Source organism: Lissotriton helveticus, chromosome 5_1 (assembly GCF_964261635.1).
Source record: "Lissotriton helveticus chromosome 5_1, aLisHel1.1, whole genome shotgun sequence".
NCBI classification, from domain to species: Eukaryota; Metazoa; Chordata; class Amphibia; order Caudata; family Salamandridae; genus Lissotriton; species Lissotriton helveticus.
Genome location: NC_136065.1, coordinates 1,096,612,005 through 1,096,632,940, shown reverse-complemented (window position 1 = coordinate 1,096,632,940; position 20,936 = coordinate 1,096,612,005). Strand labels below are relative to the sequence as shown.

The window sequence follows — 20,936 nt, the reverse complement described above, 5'->3', positions numbered from 1 at the left end:
ACACTGTGCTACCTCCTGCCCCTATCCTATTCTTGAAGAGCTCAACATGCACACTAACCCCAATACTGCAGAGCATTCTTCCCACTACATTAACTGTAATGGATCACACACAACTGATTGCTCTGTGATCACAGAACCCAAAAACACATCCTATTACAACATTTTCCAGAGGGAGAAGTCCAACATACAAAGATAAATCTGCCGAACCAAGCTCAGAAAAAAACCTCTCAACACAGTAAGCCATCTCCTGTACATCACATGGAAGCTGGCCCTCCTGATCTGTCGGTCTGCAGTCTTTATTGCAAATTCTATATCTGTCCTCATCCAAGACTTTGACCTTTATACCTTTACACTTTTCATTTTTTTTTAAAACATATTGTTGTTAATTTTATACAACAAGAGCATATGTAGGAGGAAGCCACGCATTGTGATAGTATACATCCATATAACATATCAGATATGGGTTCTGCAATTGTACAAAAGACTCTACATATTCCTTTATGACCTTCCACATATTGCAAGTGACATTACGTTTCATCCTTCGTTTAATAATGACGATTTCAATTTACGACCCATTGTACGGCATTATTGCCTACGCCTATCCTCTCGCGTGCAATCAACATATGTCACTTATAGTTCAAAATAGAGTCAAATAAATCCGTCCTGACATTGATCATCTAACTCCCTCCCTCTCTCGCCCCCTATGCCCAGTAAACACTTCCCATTGTTTACATATTCACATGCTCCTACTATGTATCCTGAGACATAAGCTCCTGATGAGCGCAACTGTCCACAACCCATCCTGTCCTGCCATAAATTCTGCTGTTATCGTAGTTATGTGCGGTGTCTAGTGCCAGTTAGGGGGTTTGGGTAGACATAGCGCTATCCCCTCAGTACAACTGTATATCAATCGCGGCATATTCCTCTAGTAGTGTGTTCCAAGCCCTAGATATCGGTGTCTTTCGTAATTCCCTTTGTTCTTCTCTCTTCAACTCCGCCTTTTCCGCTTTACCCCACCGGGTCATTTCCGCATGCCATTCCTGTAAAGATGGCGCCCTTTTGGCTTTCCACCATTGTGTAATATTCCTCTTAGCTAATAAAAGCGCCAAATGAGCGTACTTATGGAGTGGACTGCCCATCTTCCCTCTCGGCCCTAGTCCTAAAATACAATACTCCAGGGAGTCCTTGGTTCGCACTGGGGTGATATCCATCAGTATCTGACACACAGATGTCCAGTAGTATCCCAGCCTTGGGCAATTCCATATCATATGTATTAGTCCTACATCAGGGGTGTGGCATCGCGGGCACGTGTCCCCCACATCTGGGAACATTGTGCTTAGCCGGCGTGGGGTTAAGTAAGCCCTGTGCACTAACATCAATTGGATTAACTTAAATTTGGGATTACGAGATACTTTTTTCGGGTGTCCCATTCTCTATCTGTAAGTGTGCATCCCACATCCCTTTCCCACTTATCACGAAGTGGCTATAACGGCACTGCTGCTATTGTACGGATCCCCTGGTATAGCCTCTTGGTCAGGTGTGCCCCGTTTTCAATTAGGTATTGCATAGTGAGTAGTGCGTGTGTCTCTGGCTCATTACCCCCCTGAGTCCAAATTTCTCGAATTGATATTGAGAAGCTGGCATGTAGTAGGAACAGTCCATTTGGTGCTCTGTGCTCTCGGATAAAGGCATCATGTGACATTAGGGTACCTTCTGAGAAAAACGCCCAATGGTAGCAATCCCTGCATCTGTCCATGGCAATCATTGTCGAGCAGTAACTACTCCCGATTGAGTGGGAATTCCTAGCACCAGTATGGTAGGAGCATATGGTGGTAACCTCTCGTATATCTCAGCGCGCTTCTACAATATGTGATTACTATTCGTAGCAGATGAGGTGTCGATGTTGGTATCTTGGCCCTGGGCAGTAGGAGACTATGTATGTTTCCTTGCTCCCCCTTTACACTTTTCATATGTGAAAAACAGGTTCTGTGCATCCTTCTTACCACTTTCTAACCACTATAATACAAAAGCGTCCACCTCAATAGAACATAAAAACCTAGTGGTACGATATTGCCTTTATCCTCTAGCAGTTCCTTAAATGCATACTGAGTAACTCAGTCAACTTTGCCTTGTACTGATACCTCACTGTGAGGATTACAAGCACAGCGCCTAAACCCTTGAGGGTGAACATCTTGTGCCGTCCAGCTGAAAACCAGTGCAAATAAAGACAGGAGTAGGACCCATAAACCATGTCGGAACTGGGTAGGATATACATGTAGAAGAACAATGTTCCAACAGGTATCACTTCAAAGGGCAGTTAAACATGTATGCAAACTGCATTACATAGAAAAGAAAAAAGGAGACTGAATAAGAGTTTTTAAGGGCTGTTAATCGCCAAAATTACATCAAACAGGATTGTTCAAGGACATACAGTTAAAGCAGCACTGTACAAGAGGAATCTTGTGACAACCCGAATGCACTTGGTGTATGGTGATATATACAAGTGAATAAAAAGTGACGGCGCAAGTGAACAGAGTGAACAGCGTGAACGGCGCGAGGTGAACAATAATGAAAATATATACAAGTAATAAATAACCACATTAGTAATCATTATTTGACATTTTCATTAGGATCTGAGCAAAGCAGAGGAGTTGCGCCCTATAGTTGCACTGTGGTGTCGACGGCGTTTCGACCCTCATTACTTGGGGTCGTCTTCAGGACAGGGTTGCCGATGGAATGGTGTGCTGCAGGGGAAAGAAAAGGGGTTGAGGGTAGGGAATGGGCAGGAAAAAACAGGGGTGAGCAGTGACATGTGGCAGTGAGGAGGGCAGACTGGTGGGTGAGTGAATGAGGTGAAGATCCTGACATGGGATCGGTGAGGGATGTCCAAAGAAAGGACTTAAACCAGGTGAGTTGGAAACGAAAATGTCTTGTGCAATTTATCAGGGTTCAAAGGGAGCATGCGTAATAAACTAGCTAGCATTAAAAGAACCAGTATCGAATTGCGTAGCTCGTTAAGGGAGGGATGAGCCCAACCGCCGTGCCATCGGCACGTTTACCTGGTGCTTCGTTTTACCTCACAGGTTGGCAATGTGCCCTCTTTGCATGACCCGCCAGTTGGGCTCATCCCTCCCTTAATGAGCTACGCAATTCGATACTGGTTCTTTTAATGCTAGCTAGTTTATTACGCATGCTCCCTTCGAACCCCGATAAATTGCACATGACATTTTCGTTTCCAACTCACCTCGTTTAAGTCCTTTCTTTGGACATCCCTCACCGATCCCATGTCAGGATCTTCACCTCATTCACTCACCCACCAGTCTGCCCTCCTCACTGCCACATGTCACTGCTCACCCCTGTTTTTCCTTGCCCATTCCCTGCTCTCAACCCCTTTTCTTTCCCCTGCAGCACACCATTCCATCGACAACCCTGTCCTGAAGACGACCCCAAGTAACGAGGGTCGAACCGCCGTCGACACCACAGCGCAACTATAGGGCGCAACTCCTCTGCTTTGCTCAGATCCTAATGAAAATGTCAAATAATGATTACTAATGTGGTTATTTATTACTTGTATATATTTTCATTATTGTTCACCTCGCGCCGTTCACGCTGTTCACTCTGTTCACTTGCGTCGTCACTTTTTATTCACTTGTATATATCATCATACACCAAGTGCCTTCGGGTTGTCACAAGATTCCTCTTGTACAGTGCTGCTTTAACTGTATGTCCTTGAACAATCCTGTTTGATGTAATTTTGGCGATTAACAGCCCTTAAAAACTCTTATTCAGTCTCCTTGTTTCTTTTCTATGTAATGCAGTTTGCATACATGTTTAACTGCCCTTTGAAGTGATACCTGTTGGAACATTGTTCTTCTACATGTCCAGCTGAAAACAGTATGACACTTATTGATGCTTTCCTTGACTTTAGCACTCATCATCATGCCTCCTCCTGTGATTAGATTTTGCGGGGAGTTTCCAACCTCTTTTGGGTGAAAGACAAAGACACTTGCACATTCTCCACAGATCCTTCTCTTCTTAAACCAAGTACATCAGTGCTACTTCCCCATCCACAATAAGGCCTCTCCCAGAACTGTTCATAAAGAAGCACTACATTCAAATCTCTAACCATCTTACATTGGATTGAACAGAACACTTATTCATTCCTTTCAAAATTCTGACCTTAATGGAACCTCCTGGTGCCCAACTGGAGACGAGCGTGTTAAAATCTGGACACCTCAAACATATTGACTCAAGCATTAGGTGAATCAACAAATTTGGATTTAATGTGATAAACATACAAACGCAATTCTGCCCAATCTGCATAGATTATGTGTGCTGTTGTCCCTTCTTGTGCCTACACTGACTGTGCCTTTTTTCGTTTTATCCCCAAGCCTAGGGTCCTGCTATTTGTCTATGCAAACTGTTCTCCTTATCTTCATTGCTCTTGTGGTCATTCTCCGGTAGCGTATGCACCATGGAGAAAAAGGAGGTACAGTTTGGAAAGTTATGTTTGTTTCCATACCTTGTCTCCATTTAAAATCCTTCACTTTGAAGGGGAGGTGAATGGACACGTGAATGGACACGTGTAGCAATAGCCCCATGGGTGATGTCCATTGATAGAAAGAAGACTCCACCTAGAATTGACTTCAACACCTCTCGTACTTTTGTCATGCTTGGTATGTACAAGCTGGTTCTTTAAATTCTGCTTCACGCTAAAGTAAAACTGTGAAAGAGATACAGGCTGAGGCCTGGCTTTAGGAAGATTCCAGTGTTTTCTTATAATTCTACGGATGTTGATCTTGTGTTGTCCTCATCCTCTCAGAAGCAGCTGTTTTAATGCAAGATTTATTCAATTCTGGCTCAAATTCATGGAGTTTCTCAGTTGCTTTGTGTATGTGCCAAATAGTTGTTTGATGAGTAGACCTCTTGATTGACAGCCTCAAACTGTAATATTTGTAATGTTTAGTGTGCGAATACCTGCTGCTGAATACGTGTACTGTCCCAGTTATATGCCCCCCACACTACTTCACCATCACATCCTGGTTTCTGTGATCTGATTTCACACAACAGCCCCATCACAATATTGCTCTGTGCTTAGAAACACATGTTAAAGATGCCTCTCGTTTAATAAACTGAATTCTGCAGCTATTTGGGCCTAGGTTCATATTACATCAAATACCAATCACAAATAATACAAATATAATAGTTATAATTTTAGTGCTACTAAAACTGTTACTACTACTGTTGGCAGCACTACTACTGCTCTTATTACTCTTTCAAGTTCTACTGTACTAAGTCTACAGCTACTTTTTTAACAGGTGTAGGACCATTATCTTCCCCATCATACATAATCTTGTTCTAGATTTTGCTGATTTTTCTCACCGATACCTATAAATAAGGAACCAGCGTGCACGTTACTTTATACTCTAAATCCAACGTAGTGCGTGTGGTGAGTTTGAAATTGATATGTTAACCCGATTTCATTTTCGCCACCGTAGTTCAAGTTGTAGTCTACTGCAACAACGTCATCCCATGTATTCAGCCAGCTATTATGTATTCAGCAGATATCTGTACTAATAAGAAAATAACATATTGCACTAAATATAGGAATACATGTATACACAGGTTCTGGTGTTTTTCAAATTCATTGTCTTTCTGTATTAACCAAAGACAGTCCGCTACCAAACTTCAGGACAAAGTTATCACAATGTTTGTACAATTCTCAATAGGCGACAGATTCGAATTTTACTTTCTTGTTTTATTTCAGTGGATGACAGCACTGGTGTTATAAGCTGTACCTGCTGGAAGAAGACTGGTCTGCTTGAGAATTCATCCTTTGGTACCGTACATGGCCTTTTAATATCACATTTTGCTACGGATACACAATAATGCATTTATGACCATTCAGCCAACCATATTGCTGGCAGCATGACGGTCTCCTCACACAACCAATCACCATGGGGAAACGTTGCATGATGATTGGTCATGTTGCACAAGGCCTTGCTGTTTCCTGCACTGTGTTGAGCCGGGGCTCAAAAACTAGTTGGAGCAGTTTGTGGGACTGGAGGAGCCGGATGTGAGCATGCAAACTTCCTGTGGAAAAACATTAAAGTGTGGGTCATGGGCCTTGGTGGGAGTGTAAAGGCCTCTCTGACTGACCAAGGGATCGGCTGTGTAGTGTGTGCGCGTAGGTCTTAGTGTGCCTCTAATTTGGCTATCCTTGTGTATTGACCTTTCATAAGAGATGTATGTATTCACATTGTAAATCGTGAACCTAGCCAAAGGCAGCGGCAACTGGTGCTCCTTACGCACCATGGGGCTTATCTCTGGCACAATGATGACTATTCCTGCATAATGGTAACCCCACCGTGTATAATGGTGTAGCTACATAACGGTAAGCCTGGTAGGCATCAATTAAGCATCTGTGGTCTAAGTGTGGCTTCCTATGCAATGATGGGTTACTCTCTATGGCATAGTGGCGGTCACTCCTGGCATCATAATGTCCATCTTTGATATATCGAGGGAATTTTTCTTATCATGGGGTCACCCATAACATGATTGTGGCCTAATTATGCCAACTGTAGCCCAATGCTGTCCACCCCTGGTATAATATAAATCATGTGTTCAAGGACATATTTTGGCCATCTTTGGCATTATGGTGTCCAGCAGAATGAGGAGCCTGGGTTAATGGTGCCCATTCTTGGGATACTGTGCACAGCGTTTGCCCGATTATGCCAGCTGTGGCCCATTGGCGTCCACCCCTGGTATAATATAAATAATGTGTTCAAGTGCATATTTTGGCCATCTTTGGCATTATGGTTTCCATATGTACCAGAATGAGGAGACCAGTTTAATGGTGCCCATCAGTGGAATATTAGGGCATCCTTGGTATTATGGTGTCTACTACTGATAAAATTGTGGCAATCCTTGGCATATTGTAATGGCAAAACATAGCCTTCTAAAGCAGAGTCTGTACTTAAGCATTTGTTCATGTGAGTGTTTTATAAACATGGCCTGCTAATGTTTAGGGATTAAATGTATATTTACGAAAAATGAGCACTGGTATTTTGAGGCAAAAAATATGTTTATATTTACAGAAAAATATTTTTTCTTTGTTTGGGAAATTAAGTATTTTTATCAAAAATGAAGTGTTTGTGTATAATAGCAAAATGCCAGAAAGTAAAAAGCTGATCTCTGAAGACAAAATTATTGCATGAATACAGTTGTATCTGCATAGTTAAAATTAATAGTTAAATGATAATGCATGTTTAGTTAAGAAGATTTATTGCTAGTTTTATTTCCTTAATAGCAGAGGACACTTGCTATTCTGGCTGTAATTTAATTTCTCATGTAGTGGTATTTCATCTTCTCAATGAAGTTTTTTATGCCATTACTCTTGGTAATTTTCCCTGATGTGCTGGTTTGGTCACTACTGGTAATCGTGCAAACATTGTGTGACATATTTTAAACTAAAGCATGTCTTCTTTTCCTATCTTACTACCTGTTGGACTTGGCCTTCTGGCAGGTTGACCCCTGAACTTTTTGCTTTTTATATGTGACGTGGGAATGGTGGTTTCTGCCTGGCTTTGGCGCAAGCCTCAGCCAACCAGAAATCTAATTTCTAACATTGGCTGGCAGCGGAAGGGATCCGGATTTGTGTTTGCGCTGTACCACAGTAGCAGCTGGCTGCACCACAAAACTCAGAATGTTAGATAAATCACATTTGGGGATTATTGTGTAAGTTTGCTAAAAATTTCATTTCTGTGGAAATGTGTTTCCTCTGCACTGTGAGTTAGGGGTCCCTGGCTCGGGAGGGTAGATCATCCCCCTAAGTGCAGTGTGTTTTCTGGATTCACCAGAAGGGTGGGATCCAGTGGTGGCAGCATATATGTGTCCAGTGCATGTGTCCCCTGTCCCTGTCCTGGAGTAATGGTACCTGTGTCACGTGTGGTCAGGTTGAGAAATCAGGGGTGGTAGAAACTGCCTTACCAGTCTTGGGAGTGGGGTGGGGGCATGTGTGGATGAATTGTGTGAGTTCTCTGGATGGGGAGCTTGCTGAATACTTGTGTGCTCTTGTTTTGCTCAGATACCTAAGTTCCGTGTGTTAAACTTTTCCCAAGTACGTCTGCAGAAGTGGAGCCTGCTTTTGATTTCTGTGGTCTGTTTAGAGACAGAATTTTGGAGTTGGTAAGGTTCTGGGAGGAGGGAGACGTAGGGGATGGAGTGATTCCAAAAGGAGTGGCTGAGGTGTCTTCCAGCCCAGTGTGGTGGAAAAGGTTCAGTGTAGCCCAGCTAGGTCTCGGTGTAGGGGCTCACGTCCTGTCTCAGAGGAGAAGGAGTGGGTGGGACTGCGTGTCTTCAGGTGCCCGAAACCCAGTCTCAGGGCCTGGAATGTTTCTGAAGGGAACGTCAGGTCGGGGGCCTAGGCTGTACCAATAGGTCATTTGAGGAGGCTCTCCCAGAGTGTTTGAAGAACGTAGAACATCAGTGAACAGGGTTTCAGTTTTTCTGGTGTCTGGCAGTACCGCTCCAGTTGGGAGGGTGCAGAAGTCCAGATGGAGAGGTGCGAGGGGGATAGGTTCCCCAGTGGAAGAACCAGTGGGTCAGGGACCAGCCAGAAGGGTTGTGTTGCCAAGCAGTGACCGGGTGATGCCACTTCTGTCCTGAGTGACAGGCAGACTTGTACACGACACATTAGTTATGTGTCATCCTCAAGGAAGTCCTGGTGCGCCAGGCATCTGACCAAAGGGTACGTCCCTCGGTTGGGGAGCCAGTTTCCGGATTTGGACGTAAGGGCAACTGTACGTAGTGTCCTGAAGTTACAAGAAGGAATTCCTGCCTGAAGAGAAGGAACCGGGTAAGCTGTATGGGGGATTGACCTGCAGTGGTTGCCTTGCTGCTGAAGGAGAGAAAGTCTTAGATTTTTGTTTTCAACTTGTAGAAGTCCTGGTGCACCAGGCATCTAACCAAAGGGTAGCGTCCCAAGGTTAGGGAGCCATGTTCAGGTGTTTGCCTGTCCTGGACGGCAGGGCGACTGTAGCCAGTGTCCTGGCCGGTTTGTCTTCTAGGGGTACCCCTGTGAACACAGGTGGGGCTCATCTTAAGTGAAGAGACCCTGTGTTTCCCAGAAGGGGCGATACAGGCCTAGCAGGGATTTTTAGGGTTCTTGGCTGAGTGTTGTGGTACTACCCTGAGAGCAGGTGGGGCCTACCTTAAGTGGAGGGATCCTGTTCTACAGTGGGAGGTTGCAGAACTCTGGAAGGGGGTCAGAGGGAGTCTGACCCCTGTGCATCCGGTAAATTTGGATCCCAGGTGGGAGAGTTGTGTTCTTGAGGGTGCTTCTCCTGGGAGAGTGCGCAACACCAGAAGTAGAGGTAGGGTGGGGCATTCTTGCCCGTGACCTCTGGTCAGCCTGAGGGTGCGGACCCTAGGTTGAAGGATCAGTGGTAGTTTGGAACTACCCTGAGAAAGGGAGTGGAGAATGGCTATTGTATGCCAGGGTTACCACCCACCACTCTGGATTGGCATGGACCAGTGGTATCTGGGGGGCCTAGGGCCTGGTCCTAGCCGTGGACAACTAAGGAGTACCAGTGGGGTAGCCTGGTTGGGCCTGTTTTTTTTTTTTAGGTATGTACTTGTCTTGTGGAACAACAGGGCGTAGAACTGGAGGGTGTCCCTGCAGTGCGGGCCCGCGTCCGTGTTCTACCGCCCAAAGCCGGGAAGTCCATCATAGTGGTGATTGGTCTGCCCTGCGTTTTGTCTGGAAGGGGGTTGTGTTGGACTTGGCCCTTCTGGCAGGTTCACCCCTGAACTTTTTGCCTGGTATTATTAAATAATTATAGTGATTTTTGGTCTTGGCGCACTTTGACACTGTGGCGCAGTGTAAAGTGCGTGCGCTCCCTGAGTGCGTGTGTGAGATTGGCCTGCCCTCCCATAGGAATGCATGGGGAATGTATGTGTCCCTGGTAGTTCCTGATGCGTGGGGTGTGCAGGCTCGAGTCTGGTATGTGCGGACTCGTGTGATTGAATGCTGCGCAATGATGCGTGCAGCGTGTTTGTGTCTAATATGGAAGTGCCACTTCTAGAAGTGTGCCTGTCTGTGCAGTGAATGTGCTGGCTTGTGATTGGCTGGAGCTAGCTGGTGTGCCAGGCTCCATGAGTCATGATGGGTCTGCCCCGGTGGTGAGTGTTGAGATTAGCATGTGTGATGTGGGGGAGTGATGCACCTGGGACCTGAATAGGGCTGGGCTTTCCCCACACAATGCTGGCTCCGCACCCTGTGGTGCGTCTAATGTCCCTAGCCTGGCCAGTGAAAGGAAAGGGTGGTTGAGCCCATCAAGAGTGCTCCCAAACCAGCTGCGCCTGGTTTTTCCCCCACCCTGCACCTTTAGACAAAGGAATTCACTGTATAAAAAGGGTCTGTGTCTCCTTACAAAATGTTCTCGTTCTGACACTTGAATCTGCCAGGGGAGTGCTGCTGCTGGGGCCCAGGGGAAGGCTTGCCTCCCTGGGCCCTGCCCAGCCCCTGGACTGCTAATGCCCTGGATTACTGGAGGAGCTATGGGGACCCCTCTGCCTGGCCTGGGTGCTGGAGGACTTCTTTTGTACCCTCCTGCCCTCTGCCCCTAGGAGGACCTTGTTGCTGGGGCCCTGGCTGCTGAAAGCGGTCATTCCGTAGGGCCCTGGTGCTGCCTGTGCCCCCCAGCGCCTTGAAGGGCGCTTTACTTGTCTTCTCTGGGCAGAGCGCTGTTGTTTTCCCTCGGAGGGAAGCGCTCCTGCCCTTTATAGGCCCCCATTGATGCATTTACTAATAGCAACGCGGTTGCCCACCCCGCTCATTTTGTATATTTTATAGCCGGTGCCTACCCGGCGTTATGCCCGTTTTTTTAAATGACTAATCACGGGTGCCCACCCCGTTTCTACCTTTATTGTATCCTACGAGGGTGCCCACCCCTCATTATTGCCCCCGAAGCAGTGATGGCGCCGCCGCCGCGGCAACACAGGAAGTCAGGCGGCCGGGCGCCTGGAGCAGGGCGGGACTTCCGCTTGCTTCGAGGAAGTCCCGCCTGCCGCAGCGCCGTGATTGGCTGCCCGCCCCGCCGCAAAAGGAAAAGGAAGCTGGCCGGGTGGAGGTCTCCCGCAGCCCGGGGCTCCCATGAGCTGGGGAGAGCTGCGGGGCCGCTAGCAGCAACCTGCGCCGAGGATGCGGGGCTCCCATGACCTGGAGGGAGCCCCGGGAAAAAGGGAAATTGCCCGCAGCCCTGAGTAGTGCTTACCGGAAGCCCCGGTCCAGAGATGAGGGACCGGGTGAGAAGGACATCGCCCCCGCCGCCTCCGGGAAGCAGCCGGTGAGTAGGGCTGCCCGGAGGGTAGGGGGGAGGAGGGCCCAAGTAATCCCCGCTCCCACGGGGAGCATAGAGCTAGCGCGGCCCTGGATGGCAGTGGGCCGCCCTAACCTAACAATATTGATTTAAAGGGCCCGAGGAACCCGTGCTGAGCCCCGTGGCTCCAACGATAGGGGGCCTTTTCTTTCCTGAAGGAGCCAGAGTGCTCCCAGGCACACAGTGTGTGCAGAGCCTAGAGGGCTCCAACGTTTTTGCACAATATGTATTCTAGAAGGCTCCCACAATGTGCAGCATTGGTTCCTGAGCCTAAATGTCTCCCCCGTTCCGCAGCATGAGTCCTAGAGCCTAGAGGGCTCCAACCCTTGCGCAGATTTATCCCTGAGGGCTAGCGAGAGCCCTTGTCGCAGTTTTGTCCCAGCTACCTAGCACGCAGTGGGCAGCTGCACCGTTTAGGCTTTTATTCCTAGGGGACATGTTCTTTTGGACTTAGGAGTTAGTCGCACTCCTTCATCCCTACCTTGGCCTTCCAGCTGCGCAGCACTTAGTGCCAGCTCCAGCTTTAGGCCCTGTTCTGTCCCTGTCCTCAGCTGCCCAGCAAGTAGGGGGCAGCTGCTACGTTTAGGTTTTGAGCGCAGTGGCACAACCTGGACTTTCTTGTGAGTTATGTGCTTCTTAGGGTGCTAGGAAATGTACTGTGTGTTGTATGTTTTGCGCACCCTGTGTTCTGGTACCTCTGAATGTGTTTTTATGCATCATGTACAAAGTTGCTTTCCTTACACCGCTGAATGTATGTTTATGCATCATGTGTTTTCTTCCCTACACCTCTGAATGTTGTGATGCATCATGTGTAATGTTCTCATGTTTATACCCCTAAATGTATGGTGATACTTAGGTGGTTGTTTTCTCCTAGTACAGGTGTTGCTAGTGAGGTCCTGGTTCCCTGCTTGACATTCTCCTAAGGTGGTTAGGGTTGCGTAGGTGGTACTTACCTGTTACCAGTAGTTACTGGTTGTGTGCTCTATGTTTCATGTTCGTCCTACAGTGATTATTATTCTAAAATCTACAAGTGCATATTCCTGACAGTGGTCCCTGTGGCCCTGTCCTGTACATATCCCCTGTAAATTCTGCCCGTGCCTGTTGGCACATTGTAAAGTGTGTGTTTTTATCTAATGTGTTTTGGTGTAATACAAAGGCTATTTTTATACATAACCTTGTGTGGAATTTCCTTTGCGGTGGGCTTTGGGTGTTGTTGCTGGGTGCGCGCGCATACCCTACACGAATATCTGTCCTAGTTGGATAGTCATTATTCGTTGGTGCCTTTGCAGCAACTTCATTAGGATATTTAACCAGAAAGCTGCATTTTGTTGCCATAGGCTTGCATTAGGTGTGTATGATCCCAGTACAGCATACTCAGTTTCTGTTCTAGGGCTGATGTTCTTTTCAATATATGCTTTAGTTTGCTCACTGTTTTCACAGGCTCATGTTAAATCATATTTTTGTCATTTATGAAAACCTTGCTTCCTTAAAAGGACGTGTTTGAAGGTTTGCATAATTTACATTGTATAGCATTCTGCAACCCATTAGGCATTTTTATTTATTAAAGCTTTGGTATCAAGCAACGTATGTTGTATTTTGGTTACTTCAGAGTGCAACTAGATTAATAGCTAATCCTCATTCCATAAGCACAAGTCAGGGGCCAAAAGCCCTGAGGCACTACCCTTAAAGTACAGGAGCCAGTGGTCTGGAATGCCTTTAATCCTACTCTGAAAGCACCAGTAGACCAATGATATTCAGAAGAATACTAAAATGTGAATTGTTGCAGTGAGTCTTGGACTGTAAAAAGGCATTGCATGCAGTATCTGAGACACCTCTTGGACTGCCAACGACCTACTAACATAGCTTTCTTCCCTACCATTTTTGCACTACCCAGCACTACTATGCTTATGTGCAGATCGGGGGCCAGGTTACAGAAAGTGCCCCAGGGGGCACGACGGGCATGTGTGCCTGCTTGTGCACCATCAGAGCACTCTGATATTACATAAGAGGTCACAGACACTTGAGCATCCCCTTCTGTAATACTGATAGCAATGGCGCACATGTAGCGCTAGCACTAACATGAGAGGTTGTTCCCACATTTGCATCGGGGTGTGGCCCCATGCAAATGAGGGTATCAATTTGCCTCTGCGTCCACGGTGTATTACCAACGTGAGCGTAGAGACAAACATGCCTTTAGGAGGCACACTGACAGTGCACCACAAAAAGGTGGCGCACTTTCAGTGCACCTCCTAAACGCAGCCCTCCTGAGATGAGAAAGGGGGTCTCATGAACCCCCCCAGACACCCCGCTGCTAGAAGGTGCAGTCACTCACTGCACCCGCCTGCAAGGGGATCTCTACTCCCCCTTGAAAGTGCGGGTGGGTTGCTGTACTATGAATACAGCGCACTTTCCCTGTTTGTGCCCTGGGCATGCCTGTGGTGCCCTCTGGGCACATTGAATATTACGGTGCCAAATGTTTTCTACATTTGATCCCTAGCAAGTTTTTTGAGTAATAATGCGTGACATGGCAATTGATGTTGACACTAACAAATTCCTTCACCAGCCTTACCTGTATATTACTGATGATTATATTCTGGCATAACCGACAATACTCTGAACCTGTATATGTTCTCTTCTGTTTCTGAAAACCCCAAAAAATCTAATAAAAAAAGCATGACATAGCAAATGGGAAAATGAAGCTGTATAGAGGACAACCCATGCTCCCTGGCCAAACTCTAACCTTTTGGTTCCATGCATACTGTCCTCCGCCTCGTGTATTTTCTGACCTCCCCTCAGAGCCACCTAAGATTTTCACTTATGCAGTATTAAATCTTATTAGTTTTTATAATTTTGTAAAACATATGTGTGATGATATAGCTTTACTGCAATGTATAACTATTGTAATGAATGATGAATGGAATGTTAAGAGAGTAAAGGGGAGATAGAAGTTCACAAACCGCTACTGAAATGTGTGTAGCTGAACAGTTGTAGCTTATTGAATGAGTTACATTTGAATAGAACATCGATTGTTTATCTTCTTCTACTTTATATTTACATGAAGAAAGTGCTTCCATGTTATCTTCTTGTACTTCACTATTTACATGAAGAAAGTGCTTCGTTGTCAAAAATACAGTGCATAAATAGGTTTTGGGTTATTTTAGCAACCCCTTGGAACACTATCATGTTGGTACCCACGTCTATTACAAAGGCTTTTTTTTCCCTGTTGCAGTGCAGGAAAAGCACTAATACTAACAGGACTCACCAGCACCATAGGTAGAACATACGTCATGGGCTATAACTCAGAAGCAGGATTACCTTGTTACTTCTTCGCCAAAGTTCATTGTTGGTGTAGAATTAATTGGCAGATACTAGTTGATTACATTTAAGAATGGGCCCTAAACTATGCTAAAGTCCCTTAATTCTTCTTGAGGCATTGCTTCAGTCTCTCGGACTCGGATGAATGGCCTCGTTACTGGTGCAGGGCATTTTTTAGAGTTTGGCGGATGGGATCAAAACATGATGACTATCCTAACGGAAGGAGGGTGGAAGCGCACTGCCTCGGATCCCAGCACTCAGCTCTGAAAGAGACATGTTAGTGATAGATTCCTTACCTTAGCCTGGCTGCCAGGGACTGGTAGGTTTTTAAATAAAAAACAATAATAAATATCCCCAGGCATCAAACTGGATCCGGAAAGTTTTGCTTAGCAGTACCCTTGCGCGTCAGTAGGTGGCGTGCTGCTGCTCTGCGTCCGTCACTGGAGTTGTCAGTGCTGAGATGACGTCACAGAGAGTACTTAGGTGCCAACCATGCGCGCTGACGTCAGTTCTTTCTTTTTCCTCGCCGGTAAGAGCAGATGCGGATTGAGCACTTACCTTGGTCACTTTTTGACCACTATTTTGAGACTTTTGTCTCCCCACTTTCTCTCCTGGTGCCCGTAGGGATGCCCGGCTTTAAGTCTTGTGGGGCCTGTCGCCGAAATATGTTGGTAGCAGACCCCACAATGTTTGCCTCTACTGCCTGGAGACCGACCACGACTCCCGGGACTGCTGTGACTGTCATGCCATGGCCCCCAAGGCCTTGCGGGAGCGGCATTGGAAGTTACTTGAGGTCCAGCATTCTTCACGTCGCCGCTCTGGGTCTAGGGGCCATTCCCGGGACCGCTCGCAGGACCAGAACCATCGCTCCTCGGAATCCAAGTCTTCACCTTCGGATTCCGGTAAGCGTCGTCATAAAAAGAAGTCAAAGAAGCATGTTCGCTCTCCGACGTCCCCCTGTCGCTTCTCGGAGGCCGACGAGGGGGACAGGGGCCTCGCCCCTGCGGCTCCTCTGGAGCCAGGGAGTCCCGCAGCCTACCCGCCATACCCGGGTCCGTCTGCGACTCCTGAACTGATGCAAGAGTTCCTTGCTGCTATGGACCACCTTTACAGGCCTCGGGCTCCCGCCGGCACGCCTTCGGGCCCCATGGCCCGTGTTTAGATCCTGCTGGTCCGGCGGCTCTGCCACCGGCTCCAGTCCCGGCGCCACAGGATCCTGCGCCGCTAACTCCGGTCCCGGCACCACGAGGTGCGGTGTTGTCCGCTCTGTCGCCACCCTCGGCTCCAGCCCCGTCGCCAGCCTCTGCTCCGACGCCACACTGGGTGCCGTTTAACCCACCTTTGCCCCGGTTCCCGGACCATTTTGTTCCAGCCTGGGATCCGCGTTGGGAGCCAGTGCGGGTCCGGCCCCATTCCCGGCACCGTTCCCGACATCGTTCGTTCCTTCTCCGGCTCTCCCGCCGCGACTGGCCACCTCTACGCCAGAGGTGGACGATGACTGGGAAGGGTCTGAGGACCCGCTTGTTCAGCAATGCGACTCCGAACAAGATTGTGTGGACGACTTGGAGGATGCAGGTGACCTCGATGTCTCCTCTGACCCGGGGTTCGCTTCCCCCCGCCTACAATGGAGGATGGTGTCTCCTACATGATGGTGCTCCGTCGGGCTGCTGAGGTCAACCTTGAGCTCCCCACGGTGGCCCTCAAGACCAACTTCCTCACCAAGGTGCTCCAGACAGCGTCTGCCTCATCGGAGCTGCTGCTTCCCTTTAATGACGCCCTTACAGAGGTCCTCTTGGGCACTTGGTCGAGGCCCCAGTGTATAAAAACGTTGCCAGACGCCACCGCCCGGTTCCCGGTGACCCTGCTTTTTTGACCACTCACCCTACGCCTGAGAGCCTGGTCATTCAGGCCTCAGCGTCGCAGAGTGCCTTTCCCACAGCCCCACCGGATAAGGACTCTAAGAGGCTGGACCAGTTTGGGAAGCGGTTGTTCTCTTCGGCCAGCCTCAGGCTGTGGTCGGTGAACACCGCCTGCTTGTTGGGCCGCTACTCCCACAACTCCTTGGGCAGGGCGATTTCTACGACTGTGTCGTTGCGGCGCCACGCCTGGGTTCTCGCCCGATGTCCAGAGCTCACTCATGGACATGCCTTTTGATGCCACCCGCCTGTTTGGCGACAAGGCTGACAGTGCACTGGAGCACTTTAAGGACTCGCAGGCTACGGCCAAGTACTTGGGTCTTTCTACTAAGAACACGGCCACTCATGGTTTTCGTTCCTTTCATGGCCAGAGACGAGACACCCAGGCGCGCCCGTCCACCAGGCCTGTGCAGAACCAGCCCCAGCGAGTCCGGGATATGCAGGCTATGATTCCGATCTTTCAGCTTCTATCCCAGGTTTCAGTCAGATGATGCTAGTGCAACATGCCAGATGGCATATGCGGGCTCTGCAGTGGTAACTGAAGTTCCAGTGGGCACAGCATCAGGGCAACCTGTCTGATCATGTCCAGATCTCAGAGGGCACTGCACGACACTTGCAGTGATGGCTCACGAATCGCGATTGGGTCAATGGCAGATCTCTCTCCCTTCCCCAAGCGGAGCACACAGTGGTGACGGATGCGTCCCTCCTGCGATGGAAAGGCCACTTGGGAGAGGCAGAGATCAGAAGCCTCTGGTCTCCGGCGGAATCCCGGCTCCATATCAACCTTTTGGAGCTGCGGGCGATCCGACTTGCACTGAAGGCATTCCTTCCCTCTGTCCGGGGAAGTGTAGTGCAGGTGTTCACGGACAACACCACCGCCATGTGGTATTGCAACAAACAGGGCAGGTGGGGTCCTGGACCCTATGTCAGGAGGCTCTGTGCCTCTGGACATGGCTGGATCATCAAGGCATTACCTTGGTGGTTCAACACGTGGCAGGTTCTCTGAACGCCAGGGCAGACGAACTCAGCCGCTGGTGCTTGATGGATCATGAATGGCATCTGTACTCGGACGTGGTGCAAGGTCTCTTTTAGCAGTGGGAAGAGCCTTGGTTAGATCTATTTGCCACCGAAGAGAACGCGTCATCAGTTCTGTGCATTGGAATTTCCAAGGTGGCATTTGCTCGGAGACACTTTTCGTCTCGAGTGGAGCTGCGGTCTACTCTACGCTTTTCCGCCTATACCACTTCTGCCCAGAGTGCTGAAGAAGATCAGGCGCGACCGGGCCAAATTATTCTTGCGGCCCCGGACTGGGCTCGAAGAGTATGGTATCCCGAGCTACTCAGTATGAGCATTGATTCCCCGATCCGCATGCCTCTTCGGTAGGATCTTCTGTTGCAGCAGCAGGGGACGGTCCTCCACCCGAACCTGTCCAGCCTCCACCTCCATGCGTGGAGATTGAGTGGCGACCGTTGGCGGCTTTCGACCTTCCTCCCGAAGTCTGTAATGTCATTCTGGCAGCCAGGCGTCCCTCCACTAAAACGTTATACGCCTGCCGATGGAGCAAGTTTGTGACATGGTGCACAGATAAGTCTGTGGATCCCCTTTCTGCCCCTCTTTCTGAGGTTCTTCTGTTTCTTCTATCTTTAGCCTAGCAGGGCTCTGCTCTGGGCACTATAAAAGGTTATCCTTTTATAAGCCTTCCTGAGGCTTCCTGATCAGCCTTCTCTTTTTAAGTCCCCGGTTGTTAACTGTTTCCTCAAAGGCATTACACACACGTTCCCTCCCGTGCCGCGCATAATGCCTCAATGGGACTTAAATCTTGTCTTGACTTTTCTGATGTGTGCTCCCTTTGGTCCCCATTATAACTGTCCTTTACGTCTTCTCACTCTAAAGACTGCTTTCCTGGTAGCTGTCACCTCTGCCAAAAGAGTGAGTGAGCTCCAGGCTCTTTCTTCTAAACCTCCTTCCTTTCTGTTCATCCGGACAAGGTGGTTTTAAGGACCCGTCCTTCTTTCTTGCCAAAGGTTGTCACACCCTTCCACATCGGGCAGACCATCACTTAGCCCACCTTCTTTCCACCTCTGCTCTTCCAGGGAAGAGCAGAGGCTCCACCGTCTGGACCCAAAACGTGCACTTGCTTTCTATCGGCAGCGTACACAACAGTTCTGCTCTTTGTTGGCTACATTTGCGCTGAAAAAGGTCGGGCTGTGCACAAACTGACCATTTCCCGATGGGTCGATCTGTGCATCAAAGCATGTTACTCCTTGGCCAAGAAGGAGCCTCCTGTGGGGCTGCATGCCCGTTCGACCAGGGCAACTGCAGCCACTACTGCCTTGGGACGCGGCGTTCCCTTGCAGGACATTTGTCAGGCAGCTACGTGGGCCTCGCTGCACAAGTTTACAAAGTACTACTGCCTTGACAGTCAAGTCCGGAGAGACGGCTTCTTTGGCCGTTCTGTTCTCCGTGACTTCCTGGTGTAATTTTGTTTGCAGACCCACAACCGGGGTTGGTATTGCTGGGGTATCTATTCTAAGGTAAGAAATCTATCAGTAACGTGTCTCTTTCAGATGCACAAGTTACTACTTGTGTAACTATTTATCTGTAAGAGACATTAGTTAGGTATAGATTCCTTACCGCCCCACCCATCCTCCCCGTTCTGCGAATTGATTACTAGGGTTAAGGTCAACCCCTTTTAGGGCCCTAGTTTTCTGCACCAATGGTCAGTACCTTGCATGGCTCTGCGTTCCTGGCGTGGAAAGTCGTGTGCAGACCTGACGTCAGCGCGCATGGTTGGCGCCTAAGTACTCTCCGTGACGTCATTTTGGAGCTGACGACGCCAGTGACAGACGTGGAGCCGCAGGACGCCACCTACTGACGCGCAAGGGTACTGCTAAGCAAAACTTTCCGGATCCAGTCTGACGCCTGGGGATATTCTAAGGTAAGAAATCACTAACTAATGTCTCTTACAGAGTAGTAACTTGTGCTTTGTCCCATTGCATCATATTAAATGCTGTGCATGATAACACTTAATTCAGTAGTACTCTTTCATTTTTCAGCCTTGTTGGTGCAGTTTGTGCTGTGTAACTGTAGACATGCGTTTCTGGAGTCATTCCTTCATCAGTACCTCAGTAGAGAGCAACAAGTTGTTTTGGGGTGGTGCAAATGCTCCCCTATTCTTCTCAGGTCTCTGTACCATACACTGGGCGTACGTGCATCAACACAAAAAATGACTCCCCTGCCTTCAACAGGGGTGACAACAATCAATCAGTCAGGATTTGTATAGCATGGCTAATCACGTGCGAGGGTATCCAGGCGCTACGTTCTGCTGGGATCACCTGAAGAGCCAGGTCTTGGGTACCTTTCTGAATTTTGGAAGGGAGGATGATGTTCAGAGTTGAAGGGGAGGTAATTCCAGGTCTTGGCGGCGAGGTAGGAGAAGGTTCGCCCTCTGCCATAGCTTCGTCAGATGCAGGGAGTGTGTGCGAGGGAAGTGGAGCGCAGCTGTTGGGAAGGTTGGTGGAAGTTCAGGCGGTGGTTGATGAATGCAGGTCCTTGACCATGGAGCGTCTTGTAGGCTTGGGACAGCATCTTGAATTGGCATCGTCTTTTCTGGATGGGGAGCCTGGGGAGGTTCCTGAGGCGGGATTGATGGTGGTCCTTTTGGGGAGGTTGAGGATGAGTCTGGCAGTTGAGTGCTGTATCGTCTCTTCAGGAATTGGGTGGTGATTCCTGCATAGAGCGTGTTGCTGTACTACAGCTGGCTGGTGACTGGGGCTTGAGTAATGTTCTTCTGGTGCCGACGGGTAGTGATCCAGAGATCTTTCAAAAGCATGCAGAGGGCGTGGACACAGGCAGCGGATACTGCATTGATTTGGTGTTTCGTAGTGAGTTTGCTGTCCAGGATGAGGCCAAGGTTGCAGATGTGGTCTGTCACTGTGGATGTGGGTCTGAGTTCTAGGGTCTCCATGTTTCGTTCTACGGGGAGCTGTTGTTCCCAAAAATCAGCACTTCTGATTTGTCCGTGTTGAGCTTCAGGCAGTCTTCATCCAGTCAGCGATATACGTCATGCAGTTGTGGAAGTTGTTCCTGTGGTGGAGAGTTCTTCTGAGAGCGAGAGAATGAGCTGGGTGTTGTCTGCGTAGGATATGATGTTGAGGCCATGGGTTCTGACTATGAGATTCCTTTCCTTTCCTCCTAGAAAAAAGAAAAGGAACAATTGTTCAGAGATGAAACAACTACAAAACAAGGCCAATTCTGATATAAGTTTAAGCAAAAGAACCATTCATATCTCTGATTTACTTTCAGTTCTTCCTCCGTGTTTCTT

The 20,936-nt window shown here is 48.4% G+C and overlaps 1 protein-coding gene across 10 annotated transcripts in view; it reads left to right on the top strand.

The window, feature by feature from the left end:
• The window catches only part of STN1 (STN1 subunit of CST complex), a 508,555-nt gene that overhangs the window by 214,927 nt on the left and 272,692 nt on the right, over nt 1–20,936 (top strand). For 8 of the 10 annotated variants that reach the window (XM_078643719.1, XM_078643715.1, XM_078643710.1 and 5 more), the window contains one exon: nt 5,768–5,839. The exons of the other annotated variants lie outside the window; for them this stretch is intronic. In XM_078643719.1, the coding sequence (XP_078499845.1) occupies nt 5,768–5,839 (72 nt within the window). The remainder of the gene's footprint in view (nt 1–5,767; nt 5,840–20,936) is intronic. 10 annotated transcript variants of the gene reach the window in all.